At 50.3% G+C, this 27,157-nt stretch overlaps 1 protein-coding gene across 5 annotated transcripts in view; it reads right to left on the bottom strand.

Annotated features, from left to right (window-relative positions):
• EML1 (EMAP like 1) overlaps nucleotides 1–27,157 on the bottom strand; it is a 173,003-nt gene that overhangs the window by 99,957 nt on the left and 45,889 nt on the right. For 3 of the 5 annotated variants that reach the window (XR_009355867.1, XM_059183089.1, XM_059183090.1), the window contains exon 1: nucleotides 22,991–23,213. The exons of the other annotated variants lie outside the window; for them this stretch is intronic. Coding sequence is in view for 2 of the 3 variants with exons in the window: in XM_059183089.1 (XP_059039072.1) it covers nucleotides 22,991–23,198 (208 nt within the window). In the remaining variant the exon portion in view is untranslated. Of the gene's footprint in view, nucleotides 1–22,990; nucleotides 23,214–27,157 lie in introns of those variants that run through there. 5 annotated transcript variants of the gene reach the window in all.

Raw genomic sequence — 27,157 nt, 5'->3', positions numbered from 1 at the left:
GCTACAGGGAAGATGACACCTCCAACATTACAATTCCGTCTCTGGCCACTGGACAGAATGAAAATCCTAATTTCTAAAACATCATGAGTATAAAGAAAGAAGAGTAAAATGCCTGAGAACTATGAAACCATAGATGGGGAAAAGAGCTGCTCTGTTTGCAAAAGCAAAATAGCTGGGCTGGGGGAGGAGGGGTAGACTGCAGACTGAAACGGGTATTTTTAATCACGCTGCCCAGACCTGAAGTCTGGGTCTAGCTGAGAGACAGAAATACGCGTGATGCGGCCGTGTTGCTCGTGAAGGGTCCCGCTCAGAACGTTACACTTAGAAGCCTGCTCAGATCAGAACGCAGCGTTTAGTGGAAGACTGGAAGCTTCTTCACCTTTTCTCTACTTTCTCCTAGAGATGTCAGGACCAGAAAGACCCAGGTCTTGGGTTTCTTTCCCCCCAACCTGCCGACCCGCCCTGACTCCTCTCTGCACTAGAGCCTTTCTCCTCCTGGGTGGTCTCGTCAGCTCTTGGGGCTTCAGCCTTGACCTCCGTTCTCTACGGATGACTCCGCAGTTGAAGTCTCTGTGGCCCAGACTGTCCCCATCTCCAGACCTGACCCCATCAGCCCATGGACATCTTCACCTGCAGACACAGACACACACGTAAGTATATATACGTGTGTGTGTGTGTGTGTGTGTGTGTGTGCGCAGAGATGAATGTAATCCATGAAGTTAAAGTTGCCATTTTGGCTGTCATCACCTTCCCGCACTCCCTCACCCCTGAACACACTGCTGACAGCCCGTCATTAATCTACAGTCTCGGCCTGTCCTTAACTGTTTCCATATTTCCTCCCTCAATGTCAAATCAATCATCAAATCCTGCCCACTCGAAATTTTTCAGCATTGAGACTATGAGACAGCTGTCCGATTGTCAGTGGACCCCAGGTCCGTTAGCCCCACCTTGCTGGGTCCTGGGATTCGCTCTCTGGGCTCCTGGGGCACCGCAACTGGCTCACCTACCCACAGTCTTACCAGCCTTCTTCCCTCCCATTCTTCGCTCCATCAGAGTGATCTGACCACCTCACAGCGCCGCCCAAATCCTAGCAGTCTCCCTGTCTTTGGGAGAAAATACTTAGCACTTGGGATCCAGCTTCTGCATACACGGTTGCTGCCCACACCCCCACCAGCTCTGGGGCTCCAAGTTCCCCAAGGACTTCAGGCTCTCTCCTGCTTCCAAGCCTCTTCCCAAGCCACTTGATCTTCATGGAACCCCTTCCCCTGTCCTTTACTTGGCTTACTTCTACTCTCCGAAGCTCAGCAGATCTTTGCTATCTCCTCCAAGAAACATTCATCACCACCTCTAGATCCGTGAGCTGCGTTGGGTGATTCTGACCATTATCACCTCACTGCTTGACCCATTCTCCATCAGACTGTGAGCTTGAAAACAGGGACTGTGATGTTTCTCATTGGTACCTCCACTCCCTAGGGGGTCACCTGGCACAAAGCCAACCCTCGGTAGAGATGCCGTGTGAAGGTGCTCCCAGTACTGGTGGCAGTGGTTCTAACAGGAAGGTCCAAGACCCCTGAGAGCCCAGGAGGCCCCTTTAGGAGGTCATGAGGTCAAAACTATTTTCATCATAATACCAAGACTTTATCTGCCTTTGCCACTGTGTGGACGTGTGCAGAAGTGGCGGCGGGTAAAACCACGGGCATCTTGGCCCAGTCGAGGCGGTGCCACCAGGTCACTGGGCTCTTTGCTGTCACTGACAGTAAAAATGCCAAGTGCACGTAGGGATATCTTTGCTGAAGCTGCAAACAACAGTGATTTTAATAGAACTCACCCCATTAAGAACATGTCTCTAATAATCTGAGCGACAAACGGCAAGTACAAATGGCAAGTACTTCTGCTGCGATGACCAAAGTCCACTGGTTGTCCTGGTTGCAAAGCTCTGTGCAACTGTGCTGGACCTTTCCCCAGGAATCAGCATCTCCACCGGCAGGAGCAGCTGAGAGACAGAGCGTGGCTATCTGGACGTGAGTGCTTATAGTCATTTTCTCAAGCATGAGTGGAGTGACCTTGATCTTTCAGGAACGACAATTGACAGTATTTGTTGCCAATGATAAAAAACTGAGCTTTCGAGAAAAAGACAGAACTTTGGAAAATTTGTACCCGCGTCCGTGAGCTTGATAGCTTCCCAATACTTAGTCTTTTTTGACGGTATCGGTGGTGACATTGAGCCCTGTGATCTTGTTGGTATCATGTAATGAACCGTGTCAACCCTTGGGTGAGCCCCACCATCCAGGGCGTCAGTGGTTTTTCAAGCGACCAGTGGTTTTTCAAGCGACCAAAACCACGCAGAGGTCCAGGAGCCATTCAGATGCTAGATGGACCAGAAGGTGTGACCTCTGACCCCCAGTGTCAACCCAGAGGACCAGGGGAAAGATAGGCACACACATCTCCATGACAATGGGCTCTCTTCTCTCCTTCGGAACTGGCTTGTGAGCCCTCACAGTGGGAAGTGTGCTTTGTACTTGCAGCTGACCAATATGCCATTTCAATGAAGGCTTTCCTCATGTCAAACAAGATCTAGAACTTTCAAACCTGGACCAAACTGAGAGGGGATATGGAGAAAGCCTGGGGAGCAGGAAGCCCAGGAACTGGGCCCCAGCTGTCACCAGGGACACCAGGTGAGCTGAGCAGAGCATCCTACCCTAGGAACCCCATGTCTGCATCTGCAGCTTGGAATACCCATGGCCTGAGCGCAGTGCCCCATGGGAATCCAGTAAAACACAGGGAAAGTACCTCCTGTCGGACCTCTGACTACAGGGTCCCCAGGCCACACTGTACGTCTCCCCGACAGCATCTGGTATCAGTAATAACCCTCTGAAAGGCGGGGGTGTAAAGAAGATCAATGGGACAAACACAGTATTAGGAAAGAAAGGGGAAGGGGTGCCTGGGTGGCTCAGTGGGTCAAACCTCTGCCTTCGGCTTGGGTCACAGTCTCAGGGTCCTGGGATTGAGGCTCTCTGCTCAGCGGGGAGCCTGCTTCTCCCTCTCTCTCAGTCTGCCTCTGCCTACTTGTGATCTCTGTCTCCACCAAATAAATTAAAATCTTAAAAAAGAAAGAAAGAAAGAAAGAAAGAAAGAAAGAAAGAAAGAAAGAAAGAGGGAAAGGCCAGGAAAAGGGAAAAGTAGAACAGCGTGTAAACCTTCACACTCTGAAGTAGCAGCAGACACCCTGAGAAAGCACTCGCTACACAGGAAACCCCACATTCTCCCTCCTTGAGATCTCTATCTTGCAGGAGCCACCTTTTACCCCCGAGCAAATACAGAAAGTACTCAGTGAAGTCCCAGAGTCTGAAATTAACATACGGAGATCTCTTGCGTTCCTATACATGTAACAGAGGAGCAGAGAGAGAAATGAAGAAAACAACAGTACAATGGCACCCAAAAGAATAAAATACCTGGGAATAAATTTACGCAGAGGCGAAAGGCCTGTACTCTGAAAACTGTAGAACACGGATGGAAGAAATTGAAGATGACACGAACAAATGGAAAGATATTCCATGCTCGTGGATCGGGAAAACCAATATTGTTAAAATGTCCTTACCATCCAAAACATTTTACGGATTTAATGTAATCCCTACCAAAATGCCAGCAGCCATCTTTCACAAAACTAGAACAAATAACCCCCAAATTTGTGTGGGACCCCCGAAGACCACAAGTAGCCAAAGCAATCTTGAAAAAGAAGCAAAGCTAAAGGCATCACAAGTCCAGATTTCAAGATAAACTACAAAGTTGTGGTCATCAAGACAGTATGGTACTGGTACAAAAACAGACACACAGAGACCAGAACAGAGAGCCCAGAAATAAACCCGTGTTTATATGGTCAATTAATCCACAACAAAGGAGGCAAGAATATACAATGGTGAAAAGACAGTCTCTTTAACAAATGGTGTTGGGAAAACTGGACAGCCACATGCAGAAGAATGCAGCTGGAACACTTTCTTACACCACACAGAAAAAATAAACTCAAATTGGATTAAAGACCTAAGTATGAGACCCGAAACCATAAAATTAATAGAAAACCTAGGCACTAATTTCTCAGACATGGGCCATGGCAACTTCTTTCTAGATATATCTACTCTGGCAAGAAAAGCAAAAGCAAAACTAAACTACTGGATGACATGAAAATAAAAAGCATTCACACAGCTAAAGAAACAGTCAACAAAACAGAAAGGCAACCTGCGGAATGGGAGAATTTGCAACTGACATCTGATAAGGGGTTAATGTCTGAGATATATAAAGAATGCATACAACTCACCTCCCCCTGCAAAAATGCAACTAAAAGATGGGCAGCGGACACCAACAGTTTTCCAAAGAAGACATACAGACGGCCAACAGACACATGAAGGACGCTCAGCATCACTGACCCCCAGGGAAATGCAAATGAAAACCACAATGGGAAAAAAAAAAAAAAAAAAAAAAAAAACAAACAAACTGCTGTGAGATACCCCCGCACATCTGTCAGAAAAGCTAAAATCAAAACCATAAGAAACAACAAGGGTTGGTGAGGATGTGGGGGAAAACCCAGTAGACTGTTGGTGGAAATGCAAACTGGACAATCACCGTGAGAAACAGTATGGACTCTTCTCCAAAAGTTAAAAATCGGGCTACGGTATCATCTAGCAATTCTGCTGCTGGGTATTTACCCGAAGAAAACAAAACCACTAATTCAAAAAGATGTACACAGTCTAATGTGTATAGCAGCCTTATTTACAATCGCCAAATTATGCAAGCAGCCCAAGTGTCCATTGATAGATGAATGGATAAAGAAGATGTGGCGTGTATATTACGCACAAAACACAGACTCTTGACTGCGGAGAACAAACTGATGGTTGCCAGCCGGAGGCGGGTGGGGGACGGGGAAATAGGTTAAGAGGGTTAAGAGTAAACTTTCCACTAGGAGCTCTGAGTCACCGATGGAACTGGTGAATCACTATGTTGAATATCTGAAACTAATTAACACTGTATGTTAATTATACTTGAACGAGGAAAAAACCACACCAAATGCTTGTCTTAGATAGAAGCTTCTCCACGAGACAAGCAATGTTAAGTGTCACCAACATGATTTATCTTTCAAACCATAAAGAAGAGACAGAAGAAAAACCAACAACACCCTAAAAATCCCCTTAGTGTATGGTAACCCACCAATAAGCAACTTGGAAATGTTCCTCCATGATCACTTAGGAGTTAAACTACAAATCTCTAGTTCTGCCATCCAACCAGAAATGTTCTCCCAGACCACAGAAAGTATGACAAAGACCTGCTGAAATCTGGCTATTGAACATAAATATCTATTCATTCCCATTTAACAAAGGCAAACAAAAAGAAACCATTGTTTATAGACAAAAGAGAGATCATTACAATTTTCTCTAAAATACATCAGTGCTAACCACCACACAACAAGGGATACGTCACCACCGTATTAGAAGATGAACCGTTTGTTTCTAAAAACAAAGCCTCGTGGATCTGTTTAGGGGAGCATTCAAGCTCACAGTTTTCAAAACGATAAGGCAATGCCCCAAACCCCGAGCTGTGGGTTGTATAGGAAAGTTCTGGAACCAAAGCAAGAGAGTGTGAATGCTGGTTCTGCCACTCCCTTAGCTGTGCGACCCTGGGCAAACTACTAGGTCTCCTTGGGCCTTGGGTGTCCCACCCATAAACGTGCACTAACTCAGCCTGCCCAGCCACAGGACTGCCGGAGAGCAGAGAACGCGCCGACCCGGCACAGTACCTAGTACCAGCTCGCTCGGATAGGACCACTGAGACCTGCCTGCTTGAGGGACACCCTGCAGAGGAACAGTCGTGGCCTAGGAATGTGGGAAGAGTCATCTTCATGGATGGGAGGTGACTGTCCATACCGTCCACATAGTCCACATCGGGGAGAAGAGGAGAAAGAAGGGGAGGAGGGAGGGGTGCAGGGGAGGGAGGAAGAGGGGAGGGAGCTGGACCAGCTTCAACAGACTCCATGGGGCGAGAATGCAGGCCTCCGTGTTCGAGAAAACAGCCTTAACTTGTATTTTAACAAACTCCACTCTTTGCCTTATGACCTATTAATTTAAAAACTGCTTTATGATAAACTTGGTTCCTTTGATTTTCTTTTTGGGTTCTTATTTTAAGGTAAATTTCTGCCCTGAGGCCTGGCAGGTCCCCACCATCTCTAGGCTTACAGAAAAATGACAACGGCTTTGCATTCTTTACTGTTGGAGGGGGAGAACAGTGTGGTCTCTGAGTTAGGAATTACAAGAACACAAAACACTGCAGAAGTCTGTAGGGGTGTCAGATACAGGACCGTGGCCCCCGTGGGTCCCCCTGGATCCCGGCCTCAAACCCCATCAGCACCTCCATGCCCTGTGCAAAACGGAGTCTGCGTCAGAAATCCCAGCGCATAAACCTGAGGATCCACGTCGTCCAAGGTTTATTACCTCCAGTTGATAACTTACTACTGACCGGGATTAGGACAATCATATGCAAAGTTTACTGTCTCTTTACATCTCTACATTTTATCAACAGGTAGTTAACTTCTGTCAGTCTGAGAATCTACCAGATTGTCCTTTCTGCAACCAAAACCCATATAAATGTACATGTTACAACGTCTGAATTTTTGCTTTGAAGATTTTTTTTTTGAAAGCTAAGCAACTGTTGTATTTTTTTCCCTTAAATCAAAGCCAGTATTTCTCTTGCACGAGTTTGTCACTTGTTGTTCCCTCACCAAGAAACATGAAAGTGACAGGGTTGCTATTTCAGAGCACACAAAACTGGTTCGGCCATCCACGTAACCCTTTTTGCTGGGCATAATAAGATTAATCATCTTTCCTCAAGAAAGGTAGCTAGTGAAGATTCCCGGGCCAAAGAGGGCCCTTCGTTTCCAAGGGCGGCACCTAATTTATTCAGCCTCGAGGAGAAAGACGTGGGGCTGACAGTGTGGAACGGATTTTTTGGCAGAGTGAATTAGAGATCCTTTGGCTGAAGGGCCCTCTGCCCGCGCTCCCCTTGCTAGCAATGGATCCGGGGAGAGAATCATTACACTTAAAAAAGCTTCATCCCTTCACTTGCTTTTAAAACCATGTGAGAATGTTTAGCTAAAGAAAAGCAAATTGTGACAAAGCGGTCGTAACTGAGATGCTAGCGGCTGGGAACTCCAAACTATTTGGAGCCTCCATTCAAAGGGTTATATTATTTCCTTGACCCCTGAAACCTTCAGCAACCCTGCCGAGAAGCCTGTGCTCCCCGCTCCCACCCACCTACTTCAAAAGGGCCCTAAATCTTAACACTCTGAGTCTTGTTGGTATGGAGGAAACCTCTGAGGCAGACAAATTGGTAGAACCATTGTCTGGGGAGGGAAGAGAGCCGGGCACCCTGGGAGTGCACAGTCAACCAGAAAGGGTCACCGAGAGGCTCCTGGCAGGGGACAGGCTCCCAGGAACACCTGAATGCCGCCCTCGAGGGCGCAGATGCCGACTCCCCAGCCTCCCAGTTACCATTTCTAGCTACAGAAGGTCAAAAAAGGAAACGTGTGAATGTTGCCTAAAATCTACATTTTTGGAGTTAGTTAAACAATGTGCATTTGACCGACCTGCCTCAGTCTATCCCCAGGTGATCTGGGGACACAGCCCAGTAAGCGCCCGCAGGCACAGGTGACTAAGACACACCTGCCTGCGGGGTGGAAAAGCCCCTCCCCCCCCACTCCCCGTGTGGGCAGGGTGAGTGCGGTTGTGCCTAAGGCAGAACCGTGCAGACTAACTCATGGGCAGGGAGCAGGGAGCCCACTTTGCAGCGCAGAAAACCGAGGCACACTGAAGTTCGTGGCTTTGTCCCTGGACTCTGAAAAGAGCCCCCGCTCCATTAGGATTGGGCTTTGAAAAGATGAATCTCAAAAGATAGAAATGGGTACAAATCAACAAATCGTTAGGAGGGCTGCTGGGAGAGCCCCGGGGTGGGGTCACCGGCTGGAGAGCACAAGCATGCGGTCTGCGGCTGGAGAGCTGGGTGTCCCCAAACCACGCAGCACGCGCCCCCCCCCCCGCCCCTGCTCCTCTACTTCTGGAAGAGGCCAGCCCCAGTCCCACCGGGAACAGTGTGAGGAACCCCAACGGCCTACCTACTGGAGACAGCAAGCAGATGCCAAACGTCACTGTTGTTTTCGAGAGGCAAGCGCCGGGCCTTGTTAAAAGGAGACACACAAATTCGTGGGGACAGATGCAAGGGAGGGTGGGTGGGAGAGAGGAAGACAGCACAGTCCGGGCACTCTCCCTGAGCTCTGCTTTCTTGGGACAAAATTCCCCACAAAATCAGGCACAGCTGGCCGCCTGGCTCTGTGGGCACCTGGCTGGCCCTGGGGCAGGCGGCTGCCCCATCTCGGCTTTGCAGTTCCCTCTGGGGACCCCCTGCACCTGTGAGCCGGGCTTTCCCCTGAATGTCGGCCAAGCATCAGGCCAGTGTGCAGAGTGTCACCAGGAAGCGCCCTGGCCATGGGGCCAGCTTGGCTGTCGGGTCCCAGGGGCTCACAACCCCTACCCCCTAAAGCCCTGGTGCCTGATATGCTTCTGAATGCAGATTCTGACCTCCAAACAGAAGCCCGGAACACACATCTATTACCCAGTAGCCCCAGAAGCCCCTGAGGTAGCGTCCATAAAAACATACTCAAAAATACAGGAAAGCAGAACTCGCATCTAAGAGAAAGAAATATAAACCATTAAAACCACATGCTTCAATTCAGATGAGCTGGGGTTTTTTTCCTCACCAAGTGATTTCAGAGCAGGCCAAGACTAACAAACGAGTTACTAAAAAACATTTGGTGCTCAGAGCCTTCTGGACTTTGAAATCACAGATAAGGGAGATGGGCTGACTTAGTAGCTCCTTCTTCCTTGGGGCTGCTGGATCTCGGGGCATCCGAGATCCAGCCTATGCTAGGGGTGGGTCTAGCAAACAGGCAAAGCCCCAGCCTGGGCTCCAAGGCACCAGTCCGAGTGCCGGACACACTTCTGGCTACACGTCGGCCGGGATGAAAAACCATGCGCAGAAGGAGGTGCCGCTGTGACTCCCAACACTTTCTCCAGCCTTTAAGAACCATTAGATGGTGATTTCAGAGAGAACAGGAGTTTAAAAAACAAAACAAAACCAAGGCACTCTACCCAGAATGTGGTCCTGAAGTATAAGGTCCACGTTCAGTAAATATGGTATTTAAGAAGACAAGGAAATTCACACTTTCAAGAAAATGCTATGGAATCCCGTAACCTTATAACGGCTTACGTGTTAGGCATCCAGGTTTCTAAATGTCAGCTTTTCCTAAAGCAGAGCGCATTAATAATTTTCAAGACCCAGCGAACAACAACAACACTTGCAGACTAGGAGAGGCAGTTATCCAGGCCTTGTTTTGTTTCTAAACAGAGTGCTCTGCTAAAGGTACATTACCAGATGGAAGTAATTGCTCGGGCGAGGACCGGGTAGGGAAGGCACGGCTCCAAGGGCCCGGGATGGAGACCTGCCCGTGGGGCCTGTCCCTGCCCGAGCGGCTGTGGTGAGCAGGCAGCATGCGTCCGTCTCCCAGACCCTGTGTCCAATGCGTGTCATGCCAAGAACTTTACTCACCTCAGAGCCTGCTTGTGAGAATTAAGTGAGAAACAGATCTGAAGGAGCTTCTGGAACTCTAAAACACTAGAGGGGAGATTGTTTTCCATTGGGGTTGTATTTTCAGGTCAGTAAAGAGGATGAAAATAGCATCAAAATTACCCTTGAAAACTCCCTTAGTCCAAAGTGCCTGGCGTATGGGGTTCTGTGCACAACTGCCCCATCTCTCCATAAATCCTTCCAACGCTGGAACAAATGACAGTTGGACCATGTTTAGAGGCCGTGGTGAATAGAAATCGGGTAAATAAAACAAAATAAAATTGTACATATGGTTTGGTTTGGGGTTTTTTTTGAAGATTTTATTTATTTGGGGTACCTGGGGGGCTCAGTGTGTTGGGCCTCTGCCTTTGGCTCCGGTCATGATCTCGGGGTGAAATCAGATAAAATCTTAAAAAAAAATTTTTTTATTTATTTGACACAGAGAGAGATCACAAGTAGGCAGAGAGAGAGAGAGAGAGGAGGAAGCAGGCTTCCTGCTGAGCAGAGAGCCCGATGCGGGACTCGATCCCAGGACCCTGAGATCATGACCTGAGCAGAGGCTCAACCCACTGAGCCACCCAGGTGCCCCTGTGCATATGGTTTTATTCAAAGATCTAGTTTCCCACCAACTACAGGCACACACATGTGCCGTCCATGAGTGCTGGGAGTCTGTGCGCTGACCCCACCCCATGCTCGTTAAGGGGCTTCGGTGCGCACACGCAGCTATCACACTCCTGTGAACAAGGAAGAAGCGGTTCTGGTAACACTGTAAAGCTCTTCAGGATTGGGAAGTTCTCCCTTGGCCTTTCGTGGTGATTTAAAGGTAGCACGGCCCTTTCTAAAATTTTACCGTCAACTTTTCATTCGACAAGCACCCATCAAACATACTCGGCGTGCAAGGCACCTTGCAGAGCAGCAGAAGGGAGCGAAGCCGAGGACAGCATAGGGTTTTGCCCTCACGGAACTCGCGGGCTGCTGGTGGGAACCAAGGCTGTGCAGCCAACCCCAGCCCTGCGCACGCTGGTGGGAGCCACGCACCAGCCACACGTGTATGTGCCACAGTCTGGAGGTGCAGAGGAAAGCAGAAGTAGCTCCGGGTGGACGTGGAGTTTGCTAGGGGACGGTCTCAGCGGGGCCCGGGGGGAGCTGCACCTCAGCGTGGGAACAGGAGGGGATGAGGTCGAGAAGTCCTGACCACCGAGCCACGGCAGCTCCCGGCGCACTGGAGGAACGACGCACATGGTAGGCAGAGGGATGGGCTAAGACCCCAAATCCAACATCGATGGGATGCCTCCGTGGCATCAGGAACCAGGCTAGATCAACGCTGCTGCGACCGTCAAGACAGCAGGAGGGTGATGCTCACTGCCCCACACGGACCTCTCGGCCGTGGACCACAGCGCTGGGCCTCTCGCGTGGGCCCTCCACGTCCTCCCGCCGCTCCTCTGCCCTGTCCTCCGCGCCGGGAGGCTGCTGGGGCTGGGGGTGGTGGAACAGGCTCTTTAGAGTCTGCCCAGCGGGGCACGGAGAGGCGATGGGAGGGAGCGAGGAGCGTGGGGTCAGGGTGTCAACGCCCCAGGCTCCCTCAGAGTGGACAGAATCGAGATCCCAGCGCAGACCTGTCCTTCTCCAAAGCCCACGCTCTGACCCTTGGAAAAAGTGCTTCGTTGATAGACCACCGAGGGTCTTGGAAGAGATGCACATAATCTTTTGTGCTATTTCTCAAGAGCTAATGATTCATTTTGCACACAGGCAGCCTTGGCTTGTTTTTTTGTTTTTTGTTTTAAACGGTCCTGCAGATGAGACGCTCGCATCAGACAGTCATGTCATGGATTGTGCCGAATGTGTAGCAGCGATCTCTAAAAAAGAAAGAAACTCAGGAGATATTCCAAGCCTCCCGCCCAGATCCCTCCTAGATCATGGGTCCCACATCTGCTGTTTCCTTTCTTAGGTTCTTAGCTAATTGCGAGAGAATGCACGCTATTGGTGATCAGAAGGCATATGTCACGGAATTTCTTTAGCAGACATATGCCCCTCATCATTTTTTCTAAACTGCTCTAACGTTTTTTCCCAACCTCCTCCATTCTTAAGAGAACTTAGACACTTGTGACCCTGCTCGGCTTGTGGGGGGCCCCTGTTGATGTTTCATGGGTGTTAAGGACTCTGAGCCTAAGCCCTGCTTCTAGAACTCTGCACCGCCCTTCCGGAGCCGGGCCTCATAGTGACGCTAGCTTGGGGGAAAGAACACACTTTTTATTGCAGGGATCCCAGAGATAAGCAGCTTAGACTTTAAACAGTCTGAGCAGAGCTGCTGGACGGCATGTGGGTGTGATCAGCAGACGCTCTGACAGCCTTGAACTTTGAAGTAATTATCCCACTCTTTATGCCCGACTGTGAACCCTGAGTTAGACAGGGTTCAGTTTGGGCATTCTAGAACTTCCTGAAACAAGAGTTTTTAAAAAGTGTTCAGCAAGTGAAATAAGTCGGACTCCCGGCAGATGAATGGGGGTGCCGGGGTCTGAGGGCGGGACAGGGGGTCTGGGTTTAAGGGAGTTTCAGTTCTGCACGATGACAGGTGTTCTGAGATGGACAGTGGTGACGTGACTGCTTAGTGCCACCCGATGGCAAGCATCACACGGTTAAAAGGGTGTGGCTTAGGCGACATGCATTTTACACCAGTTAAAGATTTCTTATAAGGGTTCGGGGGAAAGTGAGGGAGTAGTGACAGTACAAGGGGTGCTAGAGAGCAGCGAAAAGCACCAGAGCTGCCTTCGGGGAGACTGACCAGCATCACGGAGGCTGGTGACAGCCGTCGCAGGGGCCGCTCAGAGAGAACGACGAAGCTTCCTCGGCAGGCAGTCACCAGACTAAAACGGCTTGGCCTTTGGGTCAGTGTGTGGGCACAGCGGGCCTGCGGTGTGGTCGTCTGGGGGCCGCTGGTCCAGAGCGACAGCAAGGTTTGCAGTGAGACTCAGGAGGCTGGGGCCACTGGGTGAACTGGCTTCGAGCCGCTGAGCTCCGGAGGCTTCTGGGGCACGTTGCTGGGTTCTAACAGCCGAGGAGCGGGCAGGTGACGAAGGACAGGGAAGGCAGGGCCCCGACCCTGAGGATGCCCGTCAGGCAGGCGGCACCTTCCGGCACAGCGGGAAGAAGTCCGGGTGGCAGAATCCAAGGCCGCCTGCGGGGAGAGGAGGCCCCGGGCCAGGGAGGCCAGGGGGAGGCGGTTCCAGACCCAGCCCCTGTCCTCCTGGCTACGGGGAACTTCCGTGGGACTCTGAACAGCTCAGAGATAAACGGGACTTCCGCCTCAGAAAGTGCTGAAGCGGGACGATGGGAAGGGAAACGGGGGGGAAGACAAGGAAACGTGTCCTGAGACCCCACAGTGAACCAGACAAAGGCACACAGGTCTGAGCCAGGGTTCGGCATGTGCCCCCACCCCTGGCGAAGCAAGGCCCAGACCGAACACATCCCCTAGGCCCCCTCCGTGTCCGTGATCGCCCCCACCCCGACCCATCACTTGCTTGCCGAGCAGAACCGAGCACTCAGCAGGCTGTGGACAGCGGAGCCCAATGCCTGGGTTCAAATCCCAGGTCTGCCAAGCACTGGCCGGGGGACCTCGAGCAAGTCACCCAAAGCCTGGGGCCTCTGCTGCCTCATCAGTCAAACCCGAGACGGTAACAGGCATCACCTCTAAGGGGTGTGATGAGGATGGAGGAGGGGTACCCGAAAAGCACCCGCCGCGCCTTGCGGAGAGCACCGCCCCTCCCCCAGCCCTCTGCAGCCCTGCAGGCCCCAGCCCCACCTCGGAGAGCACAGGCTCCAGGCTGGACACGATGACTGTGGCGACTGTGGCAGGAGCACTAGCCGTCCGTCCAGGATGTGGTATGAACGCATATTCTTATGTAATTAAATTATATCCACTCGCTACCAGCCCATTTTCAGGGAAGGCGAAGAGAGTGCGCATGGAGCCAGATCTGCCTCCGAGAGCACTGGCTGTGGGCAGTCCTGCTTAATTACCTTCTAAAGGACTAATTTGGTGGAGCCAGGCTAGCAGGTCATTATCTTTATTAGGTTCCCCATCTGGTCCCCGAGGAGCGGCTCCCGCGGGACGGCATCGCGAGGGGCTTCCTAATGGAGCGGCGTCGCTCAGCCCCGGCCCAGGGATTCTCAGCTGTTTGAAGGGCGGTAATTGGGGCTAAAGCGTGTCCCTGTCCTGCTGCTCTAGTGCAAGCGAGTCCTAAGTCCGGCCAACCGTTTCCCGACGGGAGCATATTTTTCTAAGAATGGTAAAAATTCTTGTTACACAAAACAACTTTTTCGGGGGGCTGTTTCACCGCCAGATCTCTTCTGATGTTAAAAACGCTGGTTTTGCCAAGAACTACTTCACGGTGTCAATTACTTTGGCTGAAAATACTGTGTTTTAAGCCTGTTGAACCGCCAAGTGCTTTTCGCAGACGTTCCTCCTGCGCCTTCGGGAGCTGGCGTCCAGCTCCCGGCATTCTGGGCCGTCTGTGCCGACCAGGCTGGGCTCGTCCCCGTCACATGTCACCTGCTGTGGGCCTTTCGCGATGAGGTCCCCTGGCCTACAGTGCCTTCCCTTCTGAACACCCAAGTCCACTGGCTCTTTGATGTGGGGAACGGCTGAACGTCACAGGATGTATGCACGTATGCACACCCACAGGACACGTGGGCCCACCTGCCTACCCGGTAGCTCTACACATAAATACACATGCTTCTCAGGCATATGGAGAAGTGGCGTGAGTCCATTCTCCAACCACAATTTATTTATTTATTTTTTTTTTTTAAGATTTTATTTATTTGATAGAGAGAAATCACAAGTAGACTTGGAGAGGCAGACAGAGAGAGAGAGGGGAAGCAGGCTCCCTGCCGAGCAGAGAGCCCGATGCGGGACTCGACCCCAGGACCCTGAGATCATGACCTGAGCCGAAGGCAGCGGCTTAACCCACTGAGCCACCCAGGTGCCCCTCCAACCACAATTTAGCGTGCACCTGCTACCCAGGAGCCGTTTTGCTGGTGTGTGTGTGTTGGGGAGGGGGTCTCCGGGATGATGGCAGCCCCTGATCCCACTCAACCGGTGTTCAGCAGGAGACCCCCTCGGTCCCAGGTGTTGCTGAAGCATGGACACCAAGAGCATTCGCCAGGAGACTCTGCCCGGAAGGTGGTGACAGCCTCGTGAGGGACGTGAGACTAAGCCGCAGTGACAGGCTTCTGGGATAATCCCGGTAACAGAGATTTATGCCAGATAACCACATGGCCACGAGGGGAAGACCTCACTCTGCTCAGGCAGGTGGGAGCCAGGAGGAGCCGGGAGCTGGCTAAGCCGGCAGTCCCCCACCCCGAAGACGCCCTGGGAGGGAGGGGGTGCTCTGAAGACTTTCAGTCAGGAGCCTGCTACAATCAGATCTGTCTTCCAGAAAGAGTATTCCAGAAACGTCACCGTTCTCCTTAGGTGAGCTCATCTGTGCCATGGATTCGGCTACTACCTACTGATGGCTCTCGAATTTTTTTTTTTTTTTAAAGATTTTATTTATTTTATTTGACAGAGAGAGAGATCACAAGTAGGCAGAGAGGCAGGCAGAGACAGAGGAGGAAGCAGGCTCCCTGCTGAGCAGAGAGCCGGATGCGGGGCTCGATCCCAGGACCGTGAGATCATGACCTGACCCGAAGGCAGCGGCTTAATCCACTGAGCCACCGAGGCGCCCCACGAATTTTTTACTCCTGCTCCAGACTTCTGGCTCTAGACCCCACAGCCCATTCGGCCCTTCAGCTGGCATGTTCCACAGGCCCTCACACCCGCAAGCCACAGCGGAACAGTCATCTGCCTGCCCATCCTTCTAGCTCCTTTTTCTCGGCAAGTGGCCGTCACTCTGGTGAGCCAGAAGCCTGACTCCCTCCTCTCCCTGCCTTGGACGACACCAGTCCTGGTGAGGCGGGCCCTCGGCACCCCTCAAGTGGAAATCCCCATCACTGTCCCCTGGCTTCACTCCACGGACTCCCGCCTCCACCCTCCCCGCCCCTCCTGGCCTACCCTCCACGCTGCAAGGGGGACCCCTCTTTCAAAAATCCCTGAGGATCTGGCCACCTCACTCCCTTGCCTCAAAATCCTCTGCCACATTCTCTCTGCTCCTCAGAATAAGACCAAATGCCTTAATGTGGCCGAGAAACCCCAAGTGTGGCCCAGAAGCCCCACAGGACACTCCCAGCTTCATTTCAATCCACTCCTTGCTCTTTCCCCCTATGAGACCTTTCCGTTTCCAAAAGGTGCTCCCACCGTCCACTTGCTCATCGCTTTCCCTGGTCTGGACGGCTCTTCCCCCGACCCCACCCTCTCCCCACCCCCTTGCAGGGTTTAACTTCCACCCTCCCCGGAAAGAAACCCCAAGGCACATCCCTCGAGTCCTGTCCCCGGCAACACTCTACACGGTCCCTGATACTTAGGACCGTCCATCCCGAGGCTCATCACGTCACTCATCAGAAGAAAGCAAGGAATGTCTAGATCCCAATGAGCAGTGCAGGGTTCCGGAAGGCAAGGGCCACACTGACCATGTCCATCCTCCAGAACCCCCTTCCATCACTGAAATAACGAGCACCGTGAATATTCTACTTGTTTAATAAAAAAGGAACACGCTGAAGGGGGCTGAGACTGCAGGCAGAAAGACTAGTTTGGGGCCATTTTCAAAAACACAGACAAAAACCCAGCCGAGAAGAGATGAGCCTCTGAACTGAGCAGAAGGGCTGGGTTGTCGGATGCTGGGGGAGCAGAACCCACAGGGCCCACTGAGACGGAAGGATGTAGCACAGAAAAGTCCAGGACAATTCTCAGGGAAATCTAGGGTAGTCTATTAAGTCCAGAGAGTTCAGATCTTTTCCAGAAAGCTGGCAAAATAAATACTGCATTTTAAGACACAACTAAGTGTTCTGCAAACATATGGTTTTCCACACCAAGAGCATTTTCCAATAAATATACAGCTGTAGAGGAAACAAAATTGGAAGTGCGCCTACCTAACTCTTCATTTAAAAAGTAGGACTTTAAAGAAAGATAAACTCTTTCAAACAGCTTTTTCTTTACAATAAGCCAAAGAGGATGGCACCTGTGGCCACTCAGACCCCAGGACACTCCCAGGCCAGGACAGCACTCAAACAATTACGTTGCTTCCAGCAGAAGAGTAAATGCAGGTGTCAAACATCTAGTGAGAAATTCACCAAGCTTCTGGGGGCAGGAGCTGTATTGATTCATATTACACAGCATTTAGAGTTTACAACATAGTTTTTTTGATTACTAATGTTTCTGTTGGCATTTTTTAAAAGATCTTATTGATGTGACACAGAGAAAGAAGAGAGATCACAAGCAGGCAGAGAAACAGGCAGAGGGAGAGGGAGAAGCAGGCTCCCCGCTGAGCAGGGAATCTGTCTGATGCTGAGCTGGTCCAATGCGGGGCTCGTTCCCAGACTCCCTGGGATCATGACCTGAGCCGAAGGCAGACATTTAACCCACTGAGCCACCCAGGTGTCTCTCTGCTGGCATTTAAAACATTTTGCTACTATCAGAAATCCTCTAATAATAAGCTAGGATTTTAAAGATGAATAAAAATATTTTCCCTGAAAGATTTTTAGTAGCACAAATACCATTTATTTCAAGTCCCAACTAATAAAAACAATGCTTTAATGTAGAATTTTCAATGCCACCTTGATGAAGTTTTTCACGCTACTGGTTTTATGGCCTGAACAGACTGTAACACTAGAAAGCAAGATGTTCTTTCTCTGTCCTTATCTACCGTCCACTCAACCAAAGTGTTTATTTCTTAAGAGAATATATGAAAAGGCTTACGCTATCTCAGAAATTAACAATAACCAGCTAATGGTTATTTTTTAAACACGGTTTTGTGATTTTTCCACCAAAATGCCCGGTTTTGTTTATAACGCCATAAATGCTTGTGGTTTGGCTATAAAATAAATTCCTTGCCGGGCAGAGTACCACATGTATCAAGAAGAAATTCTTACTTAGCACGGGGGCTTGCTTTGCACTTTCCATGAAAGCATTTTCTTTTGATTTTGCTATCACAGAAAGCCCAAGTCAGTGCCCGGTCACCACACAGGAATGCAGAAGAGGTTTGAAAACACTTCCTAGTTTTGAGTTCAGATGATTTCCTCACAGGAGCTCCTTGATCCTGTTGTATACCCAACTATGTGCCCACGTGAAAAGCCCAACCTAATCCTAGTTAGGAGGAAGTCATGTGTTACAGATGCCAAAAGATATTCAAGATTTTAAATAAATTATTCTGAATTTTCAAAAATATAAGTCCCTAGAAATTTAAAAGATTTTCCACCTCAAAACTAGAAAAAATAAATAGCAGTAGCTCAAAAGATGATGATAGATCAGGGAACGAATGGATCGTTAAACTCTGTGTAGGCTTCAGAAGGAATTTGATAGTCTCTCAAGACACCTTCCAAAGGAAGATGGAGAAAAGGCTGCTATCCAGAATCATAACCCTTTAAGACGGTGACCAATTTCGACATTATGATAGCGCAGAAGTATTTTATATGAGCACCATGATTATTTACAGCATCACCACCCAGATTACATTGTATTATAAATTGACAGGGCTCTGTCTTCTGGAAGAAACTCCCCCTCAAAAAAGAAAGGTAAAAGTAAGAAAATTAAGGACTTATCCATCATACATATAAAAAAGATAAGAGTTTTAAGTGAAAATCAGTAAGCAGTCACAACGTGAAGTGGCAAGCAAAAAGGCTAATATCCTCTTAGGCTGCATTACAGGAAGTATAAACTTTAAAATAAGGGAGGTGAAATATCCTGCTCTATTCTGCTCTGTTTAAAAACTGTGTCTGGAATACCACATTCAGTTGTGTCCAATTTTAAAAGGTCCATGGACCTTTTAAAGAAACACATGTAGATCAGGCAATCCAAAATGATTAAGAGCCTAAAACTGTATCTTATAAGGCATTACTTTTTTCCAAAGGTAATGTTTAGTTAGGAGAAGATTTCAGAAAGAGCTATCATAATGGTTTTCAAACATGTAACAACTTGGTATATGGAAAAGAGATTAAACCTATTCTCTGGACCCAAGAGGCAGAACTTGGGCCAAATTTTGAGTGCACACAGGAACCAAACACCTGAACTATCCATAGAAGTGATGGCCTGCATGGAGAGATAGTGCGTTTCCAGTCCCTTGGAACTGCTCAAGCAGAGACTGAATAGCATTTGGAGCGTTCTCACATACAGCAGAGATTCCAGGCCCTGCAGGGGCGGGCGGCCTGGATCGGAGGGCCGGCCTGCTGTCCTCTTCCTACCTCAACTAAAGCAGCTCCATGTTCATCTGCTTGACATTTGGGCTCCTGGGTAAGTGGTACTTTGAAGAAACAGCTCAAAGTCTGAAGAAAGGAAACCACAAGATGAAATGTCTGTTAAGTCCCCTCAAACACCGAGATTCTTCTAACCTACTGCATCTGAGCAAGGGTGAGTGCAGACCCCTTCTGGTGAGCTCTAATTGAAGAAAAGTATCCAAAGTGACTCACATAAGTGAAATGGCAACATTTTATACTTTGCTCCCACTTCTTTCCTTCTTTGATCCAGCTCAACTCCTTGTTGTTTAATCCAAGGGTGTAATGTAAAAAGAGGATGATATTTAGATTTCAAAAAGTTCAGATTGGTTTCCCCAAAACAGTAAAAGCCAGACTTAACCACATGACCCAGCAATTCTGCTCCTAGGTACCTACCCAAGAAAGATGAAATCATATGTCTACACATAAAAGCTTGTATGTGAATGTTCATAGGATCATTATTCAGAATAGTTTTAAAAAAGTGGAAGCAATCCAAATGCTCATGGACAGGAGAATGGATACATAAAATGTGGTATATCCACAAAACAGAATATTATTTGGCCATAAAAAGGAACAAAGTACTGACATGTGCTACAAATTGGGGCAAACCTTAAAACATGATGCTTAGTGAAAGTAGCCCAATGCAAAGGTCAACTATTAGCATGATTCCATTTACGTGAAAACATCCAGAACCGACAGAGACCAGAAGCAGATTAGCAGTCATGAGGGTCTACAGTGATGCGGAAATGGTAGGAACTGCTACCCAGGCTTCTTTTTGGGGTGGTGAAAATGTTCTAAAATTAGGTATCAGTGATGCTGATACAGTTTGGTCAGTATATTGAAAACCACTTAATTGTACACTTAAAAAGGGTGAATTTTTATGGGATGTTAATATCATCTCAACAAAGATGTTACTGAAACAAACAAACGGAAAGATTCAGACTGGCGCCCAAGCCTCACTGGTCATGCAGCCTTCGAGAGTCACCAAATGTCTCTCTCTGTTTTTTAAGATTTATTAATTTATTTTAGGGGGGCAGGGCAGAGGGAGAGAGAGGAGAGAAGCAAACTTCCTGCTGAGTGCAGAGCCTGCCCTCTCCATGTCACAACCCTGAAATCATGACCTGAGCCGAAATCAAGAGTCGGACCCTTAACCCCCAGGGCCTCCCAGGTACTGCATCCCCAAATCTCTCTGAGCCTCAGTTTTCTCATACATACTATGATTTACCGCACAGGGAGGCTTTGAAGAAATATGGAGAAAAGAATGGTAAGTATTTCCCAAATCATGAATTGGCGTATAAATGATAACTTTCCTTCACTTTTCAACAACGGTGGTTTTTCTTGGAGCAATAAAAGAAGTTTGTGGTTTCTCGCTCCTTGAGCAGAGTTCTAAATACTTCGGAGAAAAAAAAAATGCTGCATGAGTTTCCTCCTAACAATGAGGGCGCCAATATCTGAAAGATGAGAGTGACCCGTCTTTGGGGGAAGGCTAGACACCCCCTGACTTTACACTGAAAATCCACTGCAAATTAGATAGGAGACAGAGCATAGGAAAAAAGGAAGAGAGGAAGACTAGGAGTGCATTCATTTGAACAAAGTTTTCCTTCTCGTTCCGATAGACATTCGTTTTCATCTTTATCTCCCGGAGGACGCTGGGACAGTCATCCAGCTAATAAGCATGGGTTGTAGTTGCTGAGGCTGACCTAGAACTATGGCTTCTTAGCGGCTGTCATTATATCGGAAGCATGAGGTTTCATCAACATATGAAAATGGAGGAGTCCACATATTACCCTGTTGTCAGCTGGGCCATTGTCATGTAAATCTCTAATTTAAAAAGAAAAATTTTTTTTTCTCAGTGCAGCTAATGAAATACACACATGTTTAGTTTCATTCTTGGTGAAACGGTGTTTCCTTGATCCGCTGCCTTAATGGAATCATCACAGTAATTAGCTAAATTGTATTCATTTATACTTTTCCTTAATGGAAGCCTCTTGAAATGAATAATTTCACATGAAAACATCTGTTGCTGGCGACATCATTAGTTAACGCCCATTCTGTCCCATAAACTACTCTTGCTGTAAAGTTTATTCATATGGTAACCAAAACATAATAAAAACAGAGCTGAGAACTTTCTGAGAAAAGAAATTCAACAGCTATGATTCATTCAACTGTGTTAGGAAGTGATCTTATGGTTTGATTCTAGCTATTTGAAAGTGATTTTTCTTCAACTGTTACCCATACAATACAGAAGGGCTGACCGTTACCTTCTTCTAGGCCTCATTAGCAGGAAGCTATGTTACCAATCTCTCTAAACTAGTAATTAACAAGAAAAGGCAGAAAACCCAAACAGTCAGGAACAGATGTGTAGGTCTACTTGAGGAATGAAGTGCTTTTTAGGAATGAAATAACCAGGCTCCCTAACAACTGCTCAAATAAAAATACCTAGGTTCATCTGCATAACCTAAATCAAACTGTCAACACATATGCCCACATATTAATTTTTTAAAATCCTTCATGCCTGAAATTCATTTAATATAATTTTTCAGCCACATGCCTTTCACAACTAACATAAGGAGAATTCTCTCATAAACGCTTGAGAGGCTGTACTGCCTTTACACCAAAAATAGTAATTCAGATAGGATGGATTGTAGGTCATTTAAGGAAACCATTCAAAATTTAATTGGGAACTGTATTCAGCGTATGGGAGAACCAAATGCTCCCATAACTCTAAACTGTAAGGGATTCCAGTGGCCCATGGAGAACCATGTGTGCCTCAACATCTTCAGAAGACCAAAAACACAGGGGCTCTGCTCTGGGAAACTGTTGGTATATCTGGAGAGTCAAAACTTCCTTTAATTCCACTGAAGAGAGCATTACTAAGTTAATGAAGGCCTGCATGTGCTTAACATGAAAATTAATCACTGCTGAAACTATCAGAAAAATTATTCCATGAAAAAGATAACGATCAATTCCACCTGAGGTCAAAATATCATCATGGAGGGAAAAATCCACACAGTCATCTTTATGGCTCCAGCAAATACCTCCTATTTGCAAACAGGTGTCAAAGAGCTGGAAAAGTTCCCCTAAATCACAATCACGATTGCAAAATAAATTGCTCAAGTCGTCAATGCACCTAGAATTCTAAATCATTCCGATCGCACTACAGGCGAATTCTGTAAAATACACATTGTTTCTCCTTTAACAAACTTTTGGGACCCACTGATCAAGCAGTAAATCCAACGTAGGAAAAAAAAAAAACCTGGTTAACTTTTGATCATGAATTATCATACATCGTGTTCTCCTAAAATATGCTGCGTGATGTGAAAATCTTTTTCCACCCTGCCAGGGAGACTAAAATCTTTCAAGCACGTAGGATTTTACATTTTGTAAAAGATGCCACATTGCCAGTTAAGACTGTTTCCTTCCTGTTTAAAAAAAAAAAAAAAAAATGCAACAAAATCTAGCATCCCGTCAACAAAACAGTGCGAGCACTTTCCAGCCAGGTTCACTCCGCCCGCGCGCTGCGCTGCACCGGGGCGATTGCCCCAAAGGAGCTCGAACGGCTCGCGAGGGTCCAGCCGCCCCCGACCCGGCGCCGGTCTCCGAGGAGGTCCCGCTTCCCGGGGATTTCTTCCCCGAGCTCCTCCTGCGGAGCCTCGCGGGCGGACCCGAGTCCGGCAGCCGCGAGCAACACGTCCCCGCGCCCGCGGCGGCCCGGCCTCCCCACGCGCCGCCCGGCCCCGTGCGCTGGCCCCGCGGGTCCCGGGGCGGGCCGGGCGCGGACGCGGGGCCGGCGGGGCGCGGGGCGCGGGCGGCGGGGGCGAGCCAGGCGCGGCCCGCGGGCCTGCACAATGCGCCCGCGGCGGCGGGAACCGCGCGCCTCCGCCGCAACTTTGCGCGGCCTCCCGCCCCGGCCTCGCCCCGCGGCCCGGCCCGCCGCCCCCCGCCCCGCGCCCCCGCGGCCGCCGCCCCTCACCGTTGCAGAACTGGAGCAGCGAGGACGTGTCGTACAGGCTGCTGTAGCTCGAGAAGCCGTCCTCCATGCTGAGGCCGCCGGGCCGCGCCCGCTCCCCCGGCCCGGCCGCGCCGCCGCCGCTCACCCCCACACTGAGCCGAGCCGAGCCGCGGCCGGCGCTGGCGCTGGGGCCGGCCCTGCTGTGGCGGCGGCCGCGGCCGGTTACCATGGCAACCCCGGGCCCGCCGCCGCCGCCGCCACCGCCGCGGCCGCCGCGCGGGCCTGACGCCGGCGCTGCCCGCGCTGCCCGCCAGGGGGCGGCCTCGGCGGGGCGGCGGGGCGGGGCCGGGGGCCGGGAGCTGGGGACGCGGCCGGCCCGCCGGGGTCCCGGCGCGCGGGGGGCCTGCGGGGGCGTTGCCGCCGGGCCCCGCCTCCTCGCACGGCTGGGGCGCCCCCGGAGGGCGGGCCGCGGGGGCCACGGGGACAAAGGGAGCGGCGGGGCGGGCGCGGAGGGAGCCGGGCGCCGCCCCGGCCGGGGGAGCCCTCCCCTGCGGGCGCCGAGGCCCGCGCTCCCCGGAGGCCCCGTCCGCGCGCTCGCCTGCGGCTCCAGGACCAAACCTGGGCCGCGATTCGCGCCCGGAGCCGCTCCACTCCGGGCCACGTCCCCCGGCGCGGCGCGCCCCTCTCCCCACAGGTCCCCCGCCGCGGCGCGCCCGGCCCCGAGGGAGGGGTGACCCCGGGCGCGGGCTCCGCTCGGCGCTCTGCTCGAGGGCGGGGAGGGCCGCGGCTCAGCTCCCGCGGGCCGCAGAGTCTGGGCGGCCTGGGCAGGAGCCACGACATCTGCTCCGCTCCTTCCCCTTGATCGGCCCCCGCGGCACAGATTTGTCACATTACACACTTGTTAACCGGCTCCGGGAGCCGCGGACGGCCCGTGCACTGCCTCGGGAAGACAGAGTTCCGACGAAATTCCGGATCGGGGGAGACCCCGGACCAGCCTTCTGTAACTTTTCCAGCACGCGCGCACACGCACACACACGCGCGCACACGCACCTCACACGCGCCCACGCGCGCACACACGCACTGCATTAACGACCGGAGCTCCACCACGCTCCGCCTGAAGTCCGGGTGCTGGGAAGTGGGGAGAAGAACACGTTCGCCAGTGACCCTCGGGCCGGAGGGTGCAGAAGACACTGCCAGCATTTGTGCTCCTGGTTCCATTCCACGACGGTGACAATTCACTTCCGCCTCCTAACTACACGTGACTCGCTCACAGGTTCTAATTCACCTACATGCCTGAATGGTTTCAAGTCGTAGGTATTCGCCGGCAGGGCCTGAACACCCCGTGGGTGACATGAGTAAAAAGTTACCGTCAGGAGTGCGAGCGGGCCTCACCGGGCTCAGAGCCGGGGCTCTGTGGCTGCAAGTGGCACGTTTGGCTTGTGGGTTCGCCACCACCGGCAGCGCAAGCTGTGGGCGGAAGGGAGGTTGAAGACCTCCTGGACCTGGTCAGGGAGACCAGGCACAGAGGACAAGAGGGATCGTTGACGAGGGAAGTGTGTGTAGGACCATGAAGGGCTGCAGGCGTCGGGTGGAGCGTGGCCCAGAGCTCCAAGGACAGTGGGAAGCCGGCATTCGTGATCCTGGGTCTGCTGACAAGCCAAACGGCTGCTCTGGGAGGAACGAAGAGCTTGTATTGCAGACAGGTGAAAAATGAGATTGCACCGGTGGGGGCGAGCCAGGTGGGATGGGCCCCGGCCTGCAGAGGACCTGAAGGCAGCCGGTGGCAGACAGAGGAGGGAGGTGGGGGCAAGAGGCTGCTGGAGCTGCTTAGAGAGAGGAGTCTGTGTGCGGACAGGACAGCGGGGGGTGGGGGGGTGGGTGGGGGGGGTGGCCAGGGCCGGGAGCTGGGGAGGCCCAGGGCCTGGCGAGGCCTGAGCGCCTCCACAGTCAGAGGGACCTTCCTATAGGACAGACAGCTGAAGAGGCAGGAAAACCGATAGAAGACAGCACGCTTCCCGCTAGAAATGATCCAAGCAATTTGGAGAGTGGAGAGGGCGTCCCAAGGAAAGAATGGGATTCGAGTAGAAAATGTTTAAAAAAAAAAAAACAACTTTCTAAAGGTGAAGGTGGTAGGTCAACCGAAGCTGGCCAGAGCCTTGGGTTGGGAGGAGAGAAAGTCCGGAGGAGTTGGAAAGAGAGGCCGGAAGCTCGCATGGCAGATAGTCTCATCAAACTGGGAGCACAGAAAGTAGCAGACGGGTGGGTATTTTCACAGGACTCTCTGCAGGACAGGTCAAGGAGGACAGGGCTGGGCAAGGGCCCTTGTATCCGGTAGCAGAGGGCTTGCCGGATGGCCTGGAGCATCTTAGTGAGCCATGGGGTGGGGGGGGAGCCGGGCGGCTGGTCATCAAACGGAGAGCATACGTGGGTGCACATTTGAGAACTTTGGCAGGGAAAGGAAATTCAGGCCAACTCCAGAGGGCTGGGGAGGCAGAGGGGTCACATAAAGCCACCCCTGCCACCGCCCAGCACAGATGAAACCTCCTCGTCTCGGAAGCAAGAGGTAGGGGGCACCTGGATGGCTCAGTCTTTATGCCCTTGACTCAGGTCATGCCCCCAGGGTCCAGGGATGGAGCCCAACATCAGGCTCCCTGCTCAATGGGAAGCCTGCTTCTCCCTCTCCCACTCCCCCTGCTTTTGTTGACTCTCTTGTTGTGTCTCTCTCTCTATCAAATAAATAAATAAAATATTAAATAAAAAGTCAGGCAGGTGCTATAGAGAAGGGGCTTTGGAAGCACAGGGATGAACACAGGTGCACTTTGATCTTTGCTCTGGTCGGTCTTCTCGTTTCCCACACTCCCCACTTCAAACCCAGTCCTAATAGCCCCTCCACTCCACTTTGCAGTTTTGTGCATGAGAATACAGCAGATAATTGACATGAAAGCTGACTGCAGCATTCCTCACATTGGAAAGGAAAGGATAATTATGAATAAATGATTAAAACATGGCTCTTCTTAAGAATGTTAATATTCTTGATTTATCGTATTCAAGGAATGATACTGGACCACAGCTAAGACGAGTTAAGAACAAAGAAAATTCAGAAGCAGGGCAGGAGAGAAATTGAGCTAGAGATTTTCGTAGAAGAGCTTACTTCCGCTAAAGCAAAATTACAAACAACAGTGAAGAACTCAGTCCACTTGCTTTTCAGATGATAAAGATCATTATTACACTCTTAATCTAGAATACTTAACGGCTATGTTTTTCCCACAATGGCAAAAGCTCACTCTAAAAAAAAAAAAGCAAAATTTAGTATAATTACAAGGATATGCATATTAAGTCAATTAGGTATAATCTACACAGCATTGAAAAAGATCCATGGGGAAAGTCCAAAAAAAAAATCTCTGAACGCTTAATTAATGATGTGTGATTTTTGTGCCCAAACATTTTAACAGATTGTTATTCCCTGTCACTTTGAGATCATTTATGGCTCAAGACCAAGAACTGTTGTCACTGTGATAAGTGACATACCCTCTCCAGGACAACTTAACCACAGCATTCAGTGGCATTAATAGCAGCATATTGTACAGGACATGAAAAAAGAGAAAGGAAAATAGGAGCTCTGTAGCCTCTATTCGTGGGGAAGTAATTTTTAAAATTACCCAGAAAAGTAGCTTGTGTACCTATTGTTTAATTCAATGTTTCTCCAGAAATAGTTGGTACAGTTCTGGGCACCGTGCTTGGGGCTGGGAACACAGCCACAGAACACAGTACTTTCCAGACTGCAAGTTGCCGTGTGTCGTCGATGTAAAGAGTCATAGGTGCACTTTTTTTTTTTTTTTTTTTTTAGATTTTATTTATTTGCCAGAGAGCGAGAGAGAGCAAGTGAGTACACACAAGCAGGCAGAGAGGCAGGCAGAGGCAGCGAGAGAAGCACATTTCCTGCGGAGCAAGGAGCCCGATGCGGGACTCGATCCCAGGACCCTGGGATCATGACCTGAGCCGAAGGCAGTGGCCTAACCCACTGAGCCACCCCGGCATCCCTCATATGTGCACTTTAAAGAATGAAGTAGGAAGTCTACTTCTGCGTCTGTACCCAGAGGAATTAGGCTGGGTGGCTAAGTCGCTCGAGTGTCTAACTCTTGACTTCTTGATTTTGGTCCAGGGTCATGAGATCAAGCCCCACATTTG

Source organism: Mustela lutreola, chromosome 7, assembly GCF_030435805.1.
Source record: "Mustela lutreola isolate mMusLut2 chromosome 7, mMusLut2.pri, whole genome shotgun sequence".
Lineage (NCBI taxonomy): Eukaryota > Metazoa > Chordata > Mammalia > Carnivora > Mustelidae > Mustela > Mustela lutreola.
This window is presented reverse-complemented; position numbering and strand designations above follow the sequence as displayed.